Consider the following 15,797-nt stretch of genomic DNA (forward strand, 5'->3'; position numbering starts at 1 on the left):
AGCAAAGTTTATCTTTATTTGTCCTAAATTATTATGAACGTTTTCAACGAATGTTTCAATGAAAGTATAACATTTGAATTAATTTTATCAAAAAATACAAGTAACACTATAATAAGTGCAATTTACTATTATTAGATAATTTGAAATAATTTCATTACACATTACTAGGCATTTCTATTTTTTATTTATAATTTTACAATACCTAGTTGTTTACAATTGGAGCAAGATCAGTTATTTTTATTCCTTACAACAAAACAATGCCATCTGCAATTACATATAAAAACACATGTGACATAAAAGTAAAGTTGCACAAGTTAGGCTTAATATTAAAATGAAGATAGAATTTCAATCCAATCTGAATTACATACTAGCAAAGATAAGGTGAACCTAATGTATTATCAATTAAACTCCCCCGCTGCATCTGCCTATATATATATGCAAATGCTAATATATCAGAAACTATCTATTAAATTATATGATTGAAATAATGGATGGTAAAATGAATCATCTCAAGTAGTTTTAAAGAAAATTAATTGTTCCTGTCAGACATAGGTCATATTATTGATAAGAAATATGGTTGTAATAAATTTTTCTCTCGGTTTGACTTTTAAAGTGACAAAACAAAAGCAAAAATTATATATGTATTAAGATGTATTAAAAACTCTAACACAATCATAAAATTATTCTTAAATATGGATGTTTTAATATATTTTTTAATTTATATCTAATATCCATTTATTCATTCATTTACAAAAATAATAATTGATTGTAACATGCTTCATGAGTATCAACTGATATAACCCTCAAAATAAAAAATCTCACAAAACATAGTAAAATATATCAAATATTTAAATGTATTTGTTACTAATAGGAATTAATATAGAGATGTATAAAGGATCTGTCCATTTAAGAAGTAAAATAAAACATAGTATCAGCTTAACTTAAATGTTTATTCTTGGCTAGCATCAACATTCTCAGTTTGTAAACCCTTGATTGACGCTACAGGCACATATGTAACAAGTGTGAACAACTTGTGTGCAGAGTCTTCATCGTCATTACGTCTGCGTGAGAGCCTTACACGAACTCGGAAGGGAACATTTCTATAACAAACAAAAAAAAACCAAATGTTATATCATACATAACTGATGATGAACTGCCATTAAGCATAGTAACAAGTATAATAATATAACTTAACTAAAATTATTTAATTATTATCTTAAGTATATCCTCAAGTATTACCAAACTTCATTACGATGTAATGTTGTTGGGTTACAACAACTATAAATTAATTGAAAAAAAACACTGACTGCATTAATTACTCACAATTTGATTTTTATAACAAATTCTATATTATTTATTAAATATTTACAGCATCAATAGTGAAAATTTGGTAAATAATTTAAATTAAGCTAAATATTTAGTAATCAGTAGCCCATGAGTTCTCTAGGAGTAGGCTGACTATATAAATACTAATCATTCCTTTAGGATATTGTACAAAAACAAGAAACAGACAATCTTAATGAGATTTCTCAAACATCGTTTGGCAATTTTTAATTTATATCAAAATAATATATTTACATTAATCTTGATTAGTAATTGAAATTTTACATAATTTATAAAATTGTTATAAATAACATGAATAAATATTTCTTTACCTAACCTAAACATAACTACAAACTTTTTTCATGACCATGGTATCAACATTTTTAATTTTAAAAAAGTAATAACTTTAAAATTATGTATAAAAAAAATTACCTGACTCCCTTTGACCAAAGATATTTGTTTAGTCTGGTATCAACACGAACGTCAGGAGTACCCATTTGTTTTTCAGCAAACTTGCGAATTTCCTTTATCGCTCGTGGAGCGCGTTTCTTAAAACCAACTCCATGAAGCCGTTTGTGTAGGTTAACAGTGTATTCACGAGTCACAACTTCATTGATCGCAGATTTACCTTTTCTCTCTCCTTTTGGTTTAGCCATTGTGATCTGTAATTATAAATCAAAGGACCAAAATAAACTTGCCCTTACGCTTTCCTTACATCAAAATTCTTATATTTCATGAAAAAGATTATGATCATACGATATTAGGATTGATTTTTCAAGATTATATTTTAAAAACACACCTCAGCTTACAATCGCCGAATCAAAAAAGAGTTGTCAAGTGTCAGTTATGTGCTGTCATCTGTCACTTAATAAAATGTCAAATTTTTGGCTTTTTTATATTAAAACTCGACAGTTTTAATATAAAAAAGCCAAAAAAGAAAAGAAAAAAAAAGAAAAGACTGTCGCTAAGCCTTAAAAAGTGCTTAATAATATACAATATAATTTATTATAGTTCAATAATTTCAATGAATTAAATATTTTTAAGTGATTTTTTTTTTGCTATTACACACCAAAAATATGTACATAGCAAATAATATAAATATCAATATTGAACCGATTATCTACTTTAAAACTGTGAACTAAAGATTATTTATGACACAAAAAAATACAGATAAACAACCGGTAGAATGTACACGAATGTAACAAGATAATTCCACTTCCTTCAGCAATTTCTTGTGGGTAACATTTATCATGTCATAAATAGATATATTTAATATTTAAAAAAATAAAAAATCAAAAACCAACAAGTAAATAGTAAAATTAATAAATATATAAAATAGTAAAATTAATAAATAGTAAAAAGTAATATACCTGAGATAGCCTAGTGATTAGAACGCGTGAATCTTAACCGATAGTCGTGGGTTCAAGCCTCAACTGAATTTTCATGTGCCTAATTTGTGTTTATAATTCATCTCGTGCTTGACGGTAAAGGTAAACATTGTGAGAAAACCTGCATGTGTCTAATTTCATTGAAATTCTGCCACATGTGTATTCTACCGACCCGCATTGGAGCAGCGTGGTGGAATAAACTCCAAACCTTCTCCTCAAAAGAGAGCCTTAGCCTAGCAGTGGGACATTAACAGACTGTTACTGTACTGTACTGTAAGTAATTCTCTATCATAAAACCAGTTAGATTATATAACAATTTTTAAATAAATTAAATTAGATATTTTAAAGAGTTGTATAACTTCTTTTGTCTAAAGTACATACTGCATACCAGTCACTGATTTATAATTAATATTAAGAAATTGTAATCGATCTCTTATCAAAAACACTATTATATATACAAAAGTTATAATTGCTACTACTATACTTGTATACTTTAAAATTTATAAAGATGAATACCCAGGGCTGTCATTTACTTTCCTGATACTCATGATTCGTGAGTAAAAGCGATCTGTGGTATTTATCATTTAAAAAAGTGACATTTAAAAGTAACCTAAAACCTTTGAGTCTACTACTTACAATATTAATTTTGTTATTTATAATAATATTATGTTGACATGTTTGATATAAAGTACATTTAATAGAAAAACCTTTCTTATTAACTTTATTCAATCAAAGGCCTAATATATAGGAGAGATTCCTCCTAATCTATCGATAATATGGCCGAAGTATACAAGTTAGCATCACATCAATTGTCGTAATAATAATATAGTCTTAATCAACAACTTCTAGCGTAAAACTTTTAAACTTACAGAATTATTCATCCAGTAAAATACTTTAATGATTATATTAATCGAAATGTCCGGCCTGACGGAAGAAAATTTGATGATCAACGTGACATAAAGCTCAATATTAATGCAATAAAATCGGCTGATGCTTCGGCTGTTGTAAAATGTGGAAATACTACTGTTGTCTGCGGTATTAAATTGGTAAATTCACTTTTCTCGGTTTGTTATATTGTTTATATTTAATGTTTATAACATTTTGTTGTGTTAAACCAATATTACTTACAGGAGTTAGCAAAACCAAAAGCAGAGGAGCCCGAATTAGGATTTTTCGTTACCAATGTAGAACTTTTACCACTCTGTTCCTCTAAATTCCGACCAGGACCTCCTTCAGACTATGCGCAAGTTGTCAGCAACATAGTTTCCGATATATTTATAAACTCTAACTCTATAAATTTAAAAGAATTGTGTATAGTGCCTGACAAGTTAGCCTGGGTAGTATATTGTGATATGGTATGCTTAGATAATGATGGGAGTATAGTTGACGCTTGTATAATTACCCTAATGACAAGCTTAAAATCATGTAAGTATTTTGCAGAAATTAATTTTTTATTTCCGCAGTATATACTACTGTAGTATATACAACAGGTATCTTTACAATATCTATATTTTATTAATTTATACTTTACATCTCTACAGAAGTGTCAATGCCTTTGTGTACTTTTGTTTATTTGTCTTTTAACAAATTCTTGCTTCAGTTGCTTTTATTGTTACATGTCAGATTAGCACATACAAAAAAGCCAAAAGCCTTGTATTTAGTTTTATAAAGTATTACTTTTTAATTATTATATTAGTAGTAGTATTCAACTGTATTTCATTACCTATGTAACTTGATTGTTAAAAGAGAGTAACTACTGACTTACTTGTAAAACGCTTCTTCTTGGTAAACAGTGTTAGCTGCTACTAAACTAGCTTAGTGAACTTTCAATTTAATTTATTCTTGTTAAATGATTCATTAGTGCTCTCAAGAGCCTTCCCCAATAAAATAAATTTTGGTTTGATTTTATTACAGTAACATTGCCTAAGGTGAATTATGATACAGAAACAGAGGAAATTGTTGTAGATACAAGTATTAGGACACCACTAAGTATAACTGGCCTGCCAGTTGCTACAAGTTTTGCGATTTATCCAAACTCACCAAGGTATTCTTCATTAATAAATAATTGCAAATTGTCCATGAAAATAATAATAATTTATTAATAACTTACCTGCAGCTCTAAGGAGCCATCATATTCTTTATTTTGTTTTTCGATAATCAACCAATATTATTTGTGAATATAAGTCCTTTAAGTTGATTGGTAACAATATAATTGATATTTTAAGATAAATTTTAAAATAAATATATTTTTTAATGTTTTTTTTAAGGAGTATAGTTTTGATTGATCCTTCAGCCGATGAAGAAGAAATGTGTGGTGGTGTTGGGGCAAATTTAATAATTTGTTGTAATGATGAACAGTTTTGTGGAATCCAAAAATTTGGTGGCAGTAATCTTTCAGCTGAAGCTGAAAAAAAAACATTAGCAATAGCAAGGGAGAGAAGTAAACTTGTTAAACGAGTTATTGAGACATGTTTAAAAAATAAAATACAATAATTTACGAAACCTTTATTCTTTAATTAACTTTGTACTTTCAGCAGTCATTCTGTCACACTATCACATCACAATATGTATTGACATGAGTTATTGGTCGCCCTTTTCACAAATTTAAATAAAAATTTACAAAAATACCTTCAAAGAATGTTGTAAAATTACATAATATTTTAAATAAGTATAGTTGATTCGCATATTTGGTGTTAATTTTTATATTCAGAATTTACTCTAGTCTTGCCTCTTCAATTTTATTTAAGTATGTGTATGAAACATTTACCCAGTGCTGCTATCAAATGAATCAAAATGTACCCTGAGTCTACTCGCAACTGCCGTTTTTGTAGCAGGGAAGGCCAGTGTAGAAAATAACATTCAAGTTTTCCTTTTTATTTATTGTATGCACATACTATAATAATGAGCCGAGATGGCCTAGTGGTTAGAACGCGTGAATCTTAACCGATGATCGTAGGTTAGAGGAGGCCTTAGCCCAGCAGTGGGACATTTACAGGCTTTTACTATACCTACTATAATAATCAAAATAGCACTGTAGTTGTTATACACCTTTAAGTTAAATTACTTTATTATCTTATAATATTATATTATTTATATAAAAATGTAATGGGAAATACGTACACTAGCGCTCTCCAGTAAGCGCGTGGTCAAATGTTAACATGTCTATATAAATTTTAGGAGCTCCGTTGTATGTCAGAAATGATTTTATACACAGAGACACCAGGACGCCCACCGTGGATGAGTTCGTCCCTCATCTCGCGCGCACGCTGTTCGCCAGAGCGGACAGCAGTGCGAGCGTGCATCTCCACGGTATAGCACCACTACATGCTCGACCACCTGAGGGGTGTCCTCGTGAGCTCCTACTGACGCCGCCGACCATCTGCCCCGATGTGGGCATCGAGGACGAAGAAGACGATTTGGAAGACTTACGATAGGACGACAACAACCACCATAACACGGCAAATAATACTTGCCGGTGATGACAGCCCGGGTAAAGAGGGCAACCCCGAGGCCCGCACCCGGACTGGCTAGGCCAGTCAGGAAGAACCAGCTCTCTAAATGTAATATCAATGTTAAAAAATGAAATTTAACATTGAAAACATTTATATAGACATATTACATGGGAACGTTTCGGCTTGATAGGGTATTTATCAAACTCCTCATATTTACAACCGTAAATGGAAATTTCAAATGATGTCGGGTAACAATAAAGTTTTCCACATCTGTCAAATTTTTTCATTCTAATTTCGACTTGAGTTATAACGCCCAGCGTCATAACACAGGCGCAAGTTCATTGAAAGTGCCGAGTCCGGCCGCCGGCGCCCCTAACACCGCTGCGCCCGGGTGAACCGCACACCCTCAACTATAGGTAAAGACGCCTCTGCACTCATCAGATAACATCCGGTGTTTTATTTATCTATCCGTCTAACTATTCTATAAAATAAAGCAAAATTGCTAATTGTTTTTTTTTGTTAAAATTATTTAATTCATCTGCTTACCGTAAATACATAGAAAAAAGCCAGAGGAGCGCATCATTTTTAGTTATAGAAAAAAATATTATTACGGACTTTTTTTTTTTTGTAAGATGGGTAATTTAAAATTTTAATGTGACAACAATCAAAAAACTTCTATACATATTGCAACTCAGATCTTAACTGTCATTCTCAGGTAAGACAAAAGTAGTGTTAAATAATAAATAAATGTAGGCAACATTTCATAAAAATGTCACCACGTCTCAAAATATCAAAATATGTTTTTGAGGTAAAAACTATTGTTATAGTTATTTTAAATAATTACAATTAACCACGCCTTCTCCATGAATGAAGTTTGATAATAACTAGCATATAAAATATATATATATATATATATAAAATTGTTTATTAATATTTACTCAGATTTGATCAGTTTATACGTCATCAACACTTCTTTTAATCGAATTCCTAATAAAAACTTGATTAAAATGGTTTACATTTACAGCGTTTATCCAAAATCGATACAAATGAGACGACAGGATGCCTATTTGGCCTCATGTACGATGGTACATTACTTGTTGTGGGGATGAGTTTGGAGTTTTTTGAAAATGAAAAGAAAACTTATAGACAGCTTCTTCTTTCCTTGCCGGCTGAAATAGAATTATGTGGTGTTGTCAAATTTGCGAAAACACTGTCTATAGAGTCCAGACCTAAAGAGATACTACAGGTTAGAAACAATATTACTACTTATTACCTTTTTATCCTCCCCAGTTTCCTTTTTATATCCCATTTCACGTATTCCCTCCTCTTACAACCCGGGTTCCTTCAAACGAGGCGTGAAGAGGCATCTTGCGGGCCGGCAAGGCGAAGGCGGCTAGTGCAGAACGTTTTTCCTGTCTGTACTGGCCGTTGTCGCGTTTGGATTCTACTACCACTTACCATCAGGTGGAGTAGAGTCATTTGCCCTCACGGCGAATATAAAAAAAAAAAAAAATCCAGGCTGTTTTAGTTAAAATACAAACATTTTCTTTATACCCAGATAAAATTGCCTTTAAACATTCCTATAATTTTAAAAATATACAATAAAATTTTGACTTTGATTATGTTTTTTGTTTTTTATTTTAGGATGTAGACATAACTGACAATCCTCTTTTTATTATAATAAATGAAGATAAGGAAATAAAAGCTCACTTTCTAGTCCATGACAAATTTGAAGAGACAAGCTATGAGGTCCTTCAGACTGAAGAGTTGTGGAAACAATTTATTCATGTGCGTCTGAATACCATTCTGCCATTAACATGTGAAGCAACTATGCCGGGAGTAAAAAATATCTTGCAAAATAAAAGAAAAAAGGTAAATTATAGTTATTAATAAAGTCTTCTATGTATCTTGTCTTCTTGTCTTGTCTCAGGAGAGATTTATGTCATAAGTTATATTTTTAAATCAGTGTCAATATAACCACTTATTGCAATAGTCAACTGAGAAAATTTTATTTGGATTTACTAGCTAGTTACTTACAAATAGCATTGTCTATAATTATCTAGTATAGTTGCAAACGTATTTCTCTAAGAACACCCTATAAGTTTTACTTGTGTAGTAGAACACAATATATATATGACACTGTGATTTATTAAAAACTAATAATGGTCCTTCCATTATTCGTTTTTAATAAATCAAGATAGTCTACTGTTGAAAAATTGTGAGCGGAGCATAAAATTTAAATGAACAAATACAAAAAGAGTTCATAATCTATTAGATTAGGTTAATGTGTACATAATTTAACTCAAGTTGGCCTATTATATTAAAAACATGTACCATTAATAATTTTGTGATAGTTTACAATCTAACCAGATTTATTATAAACAAATGGTCATTGCATTTAGAAATGTATGTATAAATATATGTATGTTTTAAATGAATTGGTATACATGCTTTTAAAATTTTTAGATCGCATCTGGAGAGGTATCATTTCAAATAGATGGAACGGCAGTGTATTTATTTGGAATTGCTTCAGATGTTGGTGTTACTGGTACAAGTACAGAGACAAATGTTGGAGATTTTATTGACTCTTTAAGCCCAGATCTGTCATCTAAAAAGAAAAAATACACTTTGAATAAAGTTGTAAGTTGACAATGAATAGGTTTTATTTATATTAATTGATTGAATATAATTATTAAGCCACAATCCACATCGGATTATAGCTTAATAATTATATTCTTGATTGTAATTACTTTCAGGAAATAGTACCTGTTAATCTAGTATTAAAAGCTACAAAGGACATATTATCAGATAAACTTGTAAAAACGGCTGTAAAAATGATGACAACACAAAGGAAACGTGAGTCAATCTATTAATGATTTTTTAATAAATTTGTTAGAATATATTCTTACAAAGACATGTTTAATTAATTTTCACAATTTTTAGCTGCATTTTGTATTAGCATGCCATTAAGAGTGGATACATTAGCAATGATTCACAGAAATACAAAGCTTTCTGAGCTATACACAGCTTTAGTAGAAGCTGCATGTCGCTCTCTCAAGTTACTTGAAACTGTACTGCTGGAACAGTTAGGTTTGTATTAAAATTATTGTATGAATGGATTATTACTTAACATAGTAAAATAAGTTTCTAGTTTTATGTAATTTTATATAATAAAGTTTTAAATATATTTTTTTTTTCCAATTTGTAAAATTTTTTAGGACAAGAGGGTATTGGTGATGGAGCTGGGTTACGTTTGCCTGAAACTTTTCACTTTCTGCCTCAAGAACTTGGGCATTTTGTCACAAGAGTAGTACCGAAAGGCATACCTGATGAAAGTATGGGTAAGATTATTCACTTAAGTGCTTACTTCTAAAATTAACTGTGGAATAACTATAAACAAGAAAAATAGATCTGGACAAAGATAAAATCAAAGTACTAATGAATAGCATTATGTTAAGCATAAGCTTTTTTATTATATAATATTTTAAATTTTACAGAAAAGGAAAGAAAGCTGCTCCATGAACAGTTATGTTTACCACTGGATAGACCAATGTTTCGACGAGGGAATGCATTTTCTACTAATCTTGGAAAACTTGTGAATATACATGAGGCCATACCTTCTCCGCCAATTAAGCCTGACACGACAGTGGCATTAGTCCACGGGAGATATACCTATCATCATTATATGCAAGACAACTTCAATGATGATGGTTGGGGTTGTGCTTACCGCTCAATGCAAACTATATTCTCATGGTTTAGGTACAGTTTTACACTAAATGTAATGTATTTCAATAACAAATTATCATGCTTTTATTTATCGTGCTGTTTTGTTTCAGGTTTCAAGGGTATACAACAGTAGACATACCAACTCACAGAGATATACAACAGTGCCTTGTTAATATTGGTGATAAACCATCCTCGTTTTTAGGTTCTAAGCAATGGATAGGATCTACAGAAGTAATGTTTTGTTTGGAAACTCTTTTGGGTGTACAATCGAGAATTATATTTGCCAATACAGGATCAGATTTGATAAATTACACTCCCGAACTTGTACACCATTTCCAGAAACATGGAAGTCCTATTATGATAGGTCAGTATTTTTTTATGAAATATGTCCAATCAATCAGAAGGTCCTGACAGAAGAAGTCAGTTTAGTTGCAATATATTAGCAGATGTAGCTTTGCTAGAATCTTACACATTTTGGTACACTTCAAGTTTTGACACTACCATTGCTACAACAATTTTTATAAATCTCAAAGGCTTTAAGTCGATAGGTAAAAGAGAGGAATAACATCCTAGATCTTTTAGTTAGCAATATATAGACAACTAACTGTCCATCCTGACTTTGTATAGATAAAATTCATATAAAAGAACAGATCCCATTTCCCCTTTCTTAAAATTAAAATATACAAAAATACTCTCTTGGATGTTTATGTTATGAAATAAATAATTCTAGCTTTGTAGACTCAGTTGTTTTGGTTGTGAATTTATATTCAGCATAAAAGATTCGATAAAGTATAGACGTAAGAAATGGTCCTCATTGCATACAAATCAACGCAGTATATTTTTACAGGTGGCGGTGTATTAGCACATACAATTATAGGTGTGGAGTACAATTCCGTAACAAATGACACTCGTTACCTCATATTAGATCCTCACTTCACCGGTGCCGATGATATTAATGTAGTTGTCAATAAGGGTTGGTGTGGATGGAAGAATTCAGACTTTTGGAACAAAACTGCACATTATAACTTGTGCTTACCACAGACTAAACCTGTTATATAATAATTTTATCATTTGTAAAATATATAGCCTTTTAGGTAGATTGTCTCCCGCATTTACTATAATTGGTACTTTAGGAAAATGGGTTTGAACCACATTTTTGGGAAAGCATTCGTGAAACCAATTTTTATATTAGTCCAATGCTAGATATTTTCAATTTGTTACTGGTGTAAGTATCTATTATGAAGTACTTTTGCATTTAGACATAACTATAAAAGACTGGTTGGGTTGTGTAGGCTGATTTCAATGCTTTTTATTTTGCAGACATATTTCTTTAAATCTACCTAGTAAAAATATTTGACAAAAGTATTTTATCATTCTTGAGGCATCTAATAAATCATTTTTATGTAACCGTGAAAGACAATAGTAATCTTTTCAGTCATAATACCCTAAAAAACGGCTTATGCATTTTAAAAATATTGATCTTACTATGCAATTGTAACTTGAATACATTGTTATATATTTTGTACCAATAAAATTATGATTTTCATCTAAAGATTATAATTTATCCCAAATGTACTTTGTTATGAAAATTAAAGACAAAATTGTCATTCAACAATTTTATTTACAGTCAATGAGTTTTAGATTAAATCTATTTATACTTAACTCTGTAAAACCTATATACAATAAAATCACAGAGATTTTTAAATAATATTAGACATTATAAAATATCCATGATATACAAGTTATTATACCTGGAAGAATCTGTTTAATAGAAATTCAAAATATGTGAATTACACTGAAAATGTAAATGTAAAATTACACAATGGACAGTAAAAAATTTTAAAAAACACTGTTATTATGAATTAATAATAAGGTATTATTTGAAAATAGCAGTGAATTAAAATTATATTTTTATACAAAACTGATTAATCTCTATAGGTACTGAAACTAATAACATTTAGCTTACTAAATAGTATTGTCACCAGCACCAAAATTATGTATAATATTTCCATTGTTGATTGGGTGGAACTACAAATTTAAAATTTAGTTTCAGGATTTCACAGATACATATTCAAATGTAAGATTGTAAAAAATATTTGGGAAATTGTATTTTGGAGTTATTTAGGATGTTAAACTTTTAACTAGCTAGTTTATATAAATGGTAAAGTTATTTATATTCTAAACAAAAATAAATAACAATTAATCAAATAACATTTATTTTCTATACAGGATAATTTAATATTTTTAGTAATAGAATTTTTTAAGCAATTTTCATTTATATGGAAATAATTTAATAATTTTTCAGTATCCCAAAGTTGCCTACTGCATGAGGTAAAACGAGATCTAAATATTGACTATGGATATAAACTATCACCAACCCGAGAAGTTCATTAAAGTGTGTATATCATTTCATCCAGTGGTTTTTGCATGATGCATACATATTATTTTAAAAAACAGTGTTTTTGCTTTTATATTGGTTATAACTGGAATCTTTTTTTAAATAACTGCTATTTAAATATAACTTTTAAGTCAGTTAGCAATAATCTTTTTTTTTTAAAGAATCTCCAAATCACAGTGCCGAATTTGTGGAAACTTTTTCTGAAAAAAAAGAACAAATAATAATCAAAATAATTAAATTTTTAGTATTCCCTATAAAATAATTAAATTTCAACTTACCCTTAATTTTAATTCTATTCTATCAATCTCTCCACCCAACATATCAACAATATTTTCTCCATGTTTTAGTAAGAATGCTTCAACATCATCTATGGTATCAATTTTTTTCATATCCTAAAAATAATATTGTTCTGTTTATATGCATTTATATAAATATTTAATACATAAAAATTTTATATTAAGTAATACTATTTGACAAATCTAAAGAAATATTTTTTTATAAACCTTTTCTTAAATAATTATAGTACCAACCTCTAACAACAAGTTTAAGTCATGTTTTTCTAAATATGATCTAGTTAGAGCTCTACCGTCAAAGTCTACTTCTGCCTGAAAACACATTTTTTTGTTAATTCACTCAAGTTGTTACAATTTTATAAGTAAATTTGACAACTTTAAAGAAAATCAATTTGTATAAAGACCTTATATCTTATAAGATTACTTCCTATGTCTATACCCTTTACGTCATGTATAGCTCTTATCATGAAATCCCTTTCTAGCACACTATTTATTTCATCTAATTGTTCTTGTGGAATAGATCTGCAAAAAATTAAAATTTATATTATGTACTTATTTAATACACAGTTATAACCTCATTATTTTATATTACCTTCCAATAAGAGCACCAACATTGCTAAGTATAATAAAAGATGCTACACCACCAAGGAGAGTGCCAACTAGAATGCAACCTATTGCATCTGGAAGCGGACTTCCCGTGTACTGCGATATTGCCATGCAACTACCAGCTACAATAACACCAGCTACTGCTGCAGTGTCTTCAAACAAAACAACATTTACTGATGGATCTGAACTTCGCATTACTGTAATGGAAATTAAATTGTCTTTAATATTTACATTCAAACTAAAGATTTTAATATTTTACATATAAGAAGGAATAATGTTATTACCATATTCATACAAAGTCATGTTAGCTTCTTTAGCTCCTTTTTTAATGGCATTTAGAGCAACCATTAATGTAGCCCCTTCTGAAACTACAGCTCCACCGAGGACGAAATAGGCCTGAAATTAAAACAATTTGAAAGTTTTGTACTTTTAGTAATGGTGAGACCATAAATATTTTTAATATTTGCACTTACCCAGTAGAAATCATGCAGAGGTTGAGGGTCTAAAATACCAGTAACTCCATGGTAGAATGACAAACCACATCCCACACAAAAGATACCAACACCAGATATCAATGAAGAAACATATCTCATGTTTGTGTAGCCATATGGATGGTCAGGATCTGCTATCTGGAATTATTATTAGAGCTCTACAATATTTATGATGTTTTAACAAAAAAAAAATTAAGGTAATATTTGAGATATCAACACTTACTTGTACAGACTTATGTATGCCATATGCTAATATAAGTTGGTTAACAGTATCAGCAAGAGAATGTATACATTCAGAAAATAAGCTGTGTGATCCCGTGTATAACCATGCACAAAGCTTGAAAAGAAAGTTACAACCATTTCTGAAATATGAATGAGTAAAGATTAGAAAAGATGAGGTTTATTACAGTAAAAAAAATTGATGTTATATAAAACATATAATTTTTTTTGGTTTTAGTATTTTCATAAAAAAATACTTATGTATTTATTCATTTTGGTTTAGAATAATTTTTTAAAACTATTAAACATAGTCTACTAGATATTCAATAAATCTTACATTCCAACGGCTGTTAGCACAACTCTTCCCGAGACTGTTTTTAAGCCCAATTCTTCAACACCATGCTTCAATCTTTTATGGCCCATTTCTCTCCTATAATTTCTAAGTCTCCTTTTGACAGTAAACACATCTAGAAATTTAATTTAAATTATTTATTTTTTTTGACATTACACAGAAATATATGTGAATATTTTCTGTAGTACCTTGCTCATATCTTCTTCTATCCAATTCTCTACGTAAAAGTTCTTTGTCAAGAGCTTCTTTTGAACCCCAAATCTAAAGATTAAAGGTTAACTGATGTATATTACAATAAGTAAAGAAATTTTATGAGTAAGAATAATGAATTTGCAGACTATTGACTTTACCTCAATAGCTTTAGACTCAACATCTTTCCTATAATAAACTGTAATAGGTGGTTCTGCTTCATATGGTGATCTTCTAAGAACTTTTGGTAATATTTCCAAGTCTGACTGCTTCAGTAAGTATTCAGTCATAGCTCTCATAGGTGTTATAAAATTTCGCTCGGTGTATGAAGCAGAAAAATCAATTAAAAGTCTTTTCTTTTCTGAAATTTAGATAAATATCAAATTATAAATGAGAGACCAACTTTTTTAAATTTTATTCATGGTTATTAATATTCATACTTGGAGGTGTAACTTTATTAACATTTTCTTGAATTTCTTTTGGCTTAGCTTTCTCTATAGTTACTTTAGTAATAACATTGTCCGCATCAGTTTCAGTCTTAACTATTATATCACCCAATGATTTATTTTTAAGTGAATTTTTCGTATCTTTCGCCACATCACTTGGATTTAATTTATCCATGACATCCTTAGAATCTTTCCCTTCAATTTTATCATTAAAAATCGCAGAAGTAGAAATACTCCTATTTAGTTTCTGATTCATATTTGTTGCAAAAAAACTTTCTCGGTGTACAATTCGATAGGATCCAATACATAATGAATTGTAATATTTTAGCTGAGAGTATTGTCGACCAAATTTTCTATAAAAGTTTGAGGCAACTGAATGTAACAAAATCATTTTTATATTTAATAAATATCGCAAACTAAAACGAGTAGCTTTTACTTAAAATCCTAATATTTAGTAAAATACATTATTACTTAATCACTAATTAATGTCTGAAGTTCTATTTTAAAAATAAATTACAATGTTGTATGTTAAATAAACAGTAAATTATGTTCATATAATTCTTTGAAAAAATGACCAGACATTCATATCTCATGATGTCAGTGTCACTCACTTGTCTGTTCATGACAGTTTAATTTTTATAGTTTATTTGACGGCTCTGGATACAAATCATTAAATATTTTTTTTGTGTTCGAGGTGGGGTAACAATTCATTTACTACAAAATTGTACAATAATGTTTAAAACATTTTTATTTTAATAATTTTAAATATTTATTAATTGGCATTTTTTTCTGCTTGATTAATTATTTATAGATTAAAAATAAATAAAAACGAATCAATAGTAACCCGTAGTAATAGCTGGTTTTCAATATAATTTTGTCAGAATAACTTTTTTTAATTATTTAACTTAGTTTTC

General features: G+C 29.4%; 4 protein-coding genes across 4 annotated transcripts; 2 read left to right on the forward strand and 2 right to left on the reverse strand.

The window, feature by feature from the left end:
- Positions 1–931: 931 nt before the first annotated feature.
- On the reverse strand, positions 932–2,195 carry LOC126768271 (60S ribosomal protein L31). Its single transcript, XM_050486287.1, has 3 exons — positions 2,123–2,195; positions 1,756–1,985; positions 932–1,100 (listed from the first exon to the last, which is right to left on the reverse strand). Exons 2-3 carry the CDS (start codon positions 1,977–1,979, stop codon positions 950–952), a joined length of 375 nt encoding a protein of 124 aa, XP_050342244.1. The 5' UTR covers positions 1,980–1,985; positions 2,123–2,195; the 3' UTR covers positions 932–949.
- A 1,110-nt stretch (positions 2,196–3,305) lies between these two features.
- LOC126768263 (exosome complex component RRP43-like) lies at positions 3,306–5,215 on the forward strand. The gene is made up of 5 exons (XM_050486276.1): positions 3,306–3,504; positions 3,583–3,757; positions 3,842–4,136; positions 4,626–4,755; positions 4,979–5,215. The coding sequence occupies exons 1-5, from the start codon at positions 3,488–3,490 to the stop codon at positions 5,202–5,204; spliced, it is 843 nt and encodes a 280-aa protein (XP_050342233.1). The 5' UTR covers positions 3,306–3,487; the 3' UTR covers positions 5,205–5,215.
- Positions 5,216–6,878: 1,663 nt separating this feature from the next.
- Positions 6,879–11,435, forward strand: LOC126768253 (ufm1-specific protease 2). The gene is made up of 10 exons (XM_050486264.1): positions 6,879–6,971; positions 7,188–7,409; positions 7,808–8,035; positions 8,630–8,803; positions 8,920–9,019; positions 9,107–9,253; positions 9,382–9,504; positions 9,661–9,922; positions 10,000–10,253; positions 10,737–11,435. Exons 1-10 carry the CDS (start codon positions 6,933–6,935, stop codon positions 10,946–10,948), a joined length of 1,761 nt encoding a protein of 586 aa, XP_050342221.1. The 5' UTR covers positions 6,879–6,932; the 3' UTR covers positions 10,949–11,435.
- Positions 11,436–11,726: 291 nt separating this feature from the next.
- LOC126768252 (zinc transporter 9) lies at positions 11,727–15,478 on the reverse strand. The gene is made up of 12 exons (XM_050486262.1): positions 14,878–15,478; positions 14,599–14,798; positions 14,437–14,509; positions 14,234–14,363; positions 13,901–14,039; positions 13,660–13,815; positions 13,471–13,582; positions 13,173–13,383; positions 12,985–13,102; positions 12,818–12,892; positions 12,566–12,679; positions 11,727–12,487 (listed from the first exon to the last, which is right to left on the reverse strand). The coding sequence occupies exons 1-12, from the start codon at positions 15,272–15,274 to the stop codon at positions 12,443–12,445; spliced, it is 1,770 nt and encodes a 589-aa protein (XP_050342219.1). The 5' UTR covers positions 15,275–15,478; the 3' UTR covers positions 11,727–12,442.
- Between the last annotated feature and the right edge of the window lie 319 nt (positions 15,479–15,797).

The sequence above is a fragment of the Nymphalis io genome, chromosome 4 (assembly GCF_905147045.1).
Source record: "Nymphalis io chromosome 4, ilAglIoxx1.1, whole genome shotgun sequence".
Lineage (NCBI taxonomy): Eukaryota > Metazoa > Arthropoda > Insecta > Lepidoptera > Nymphalidae > Nymphalis > Nymphalis io.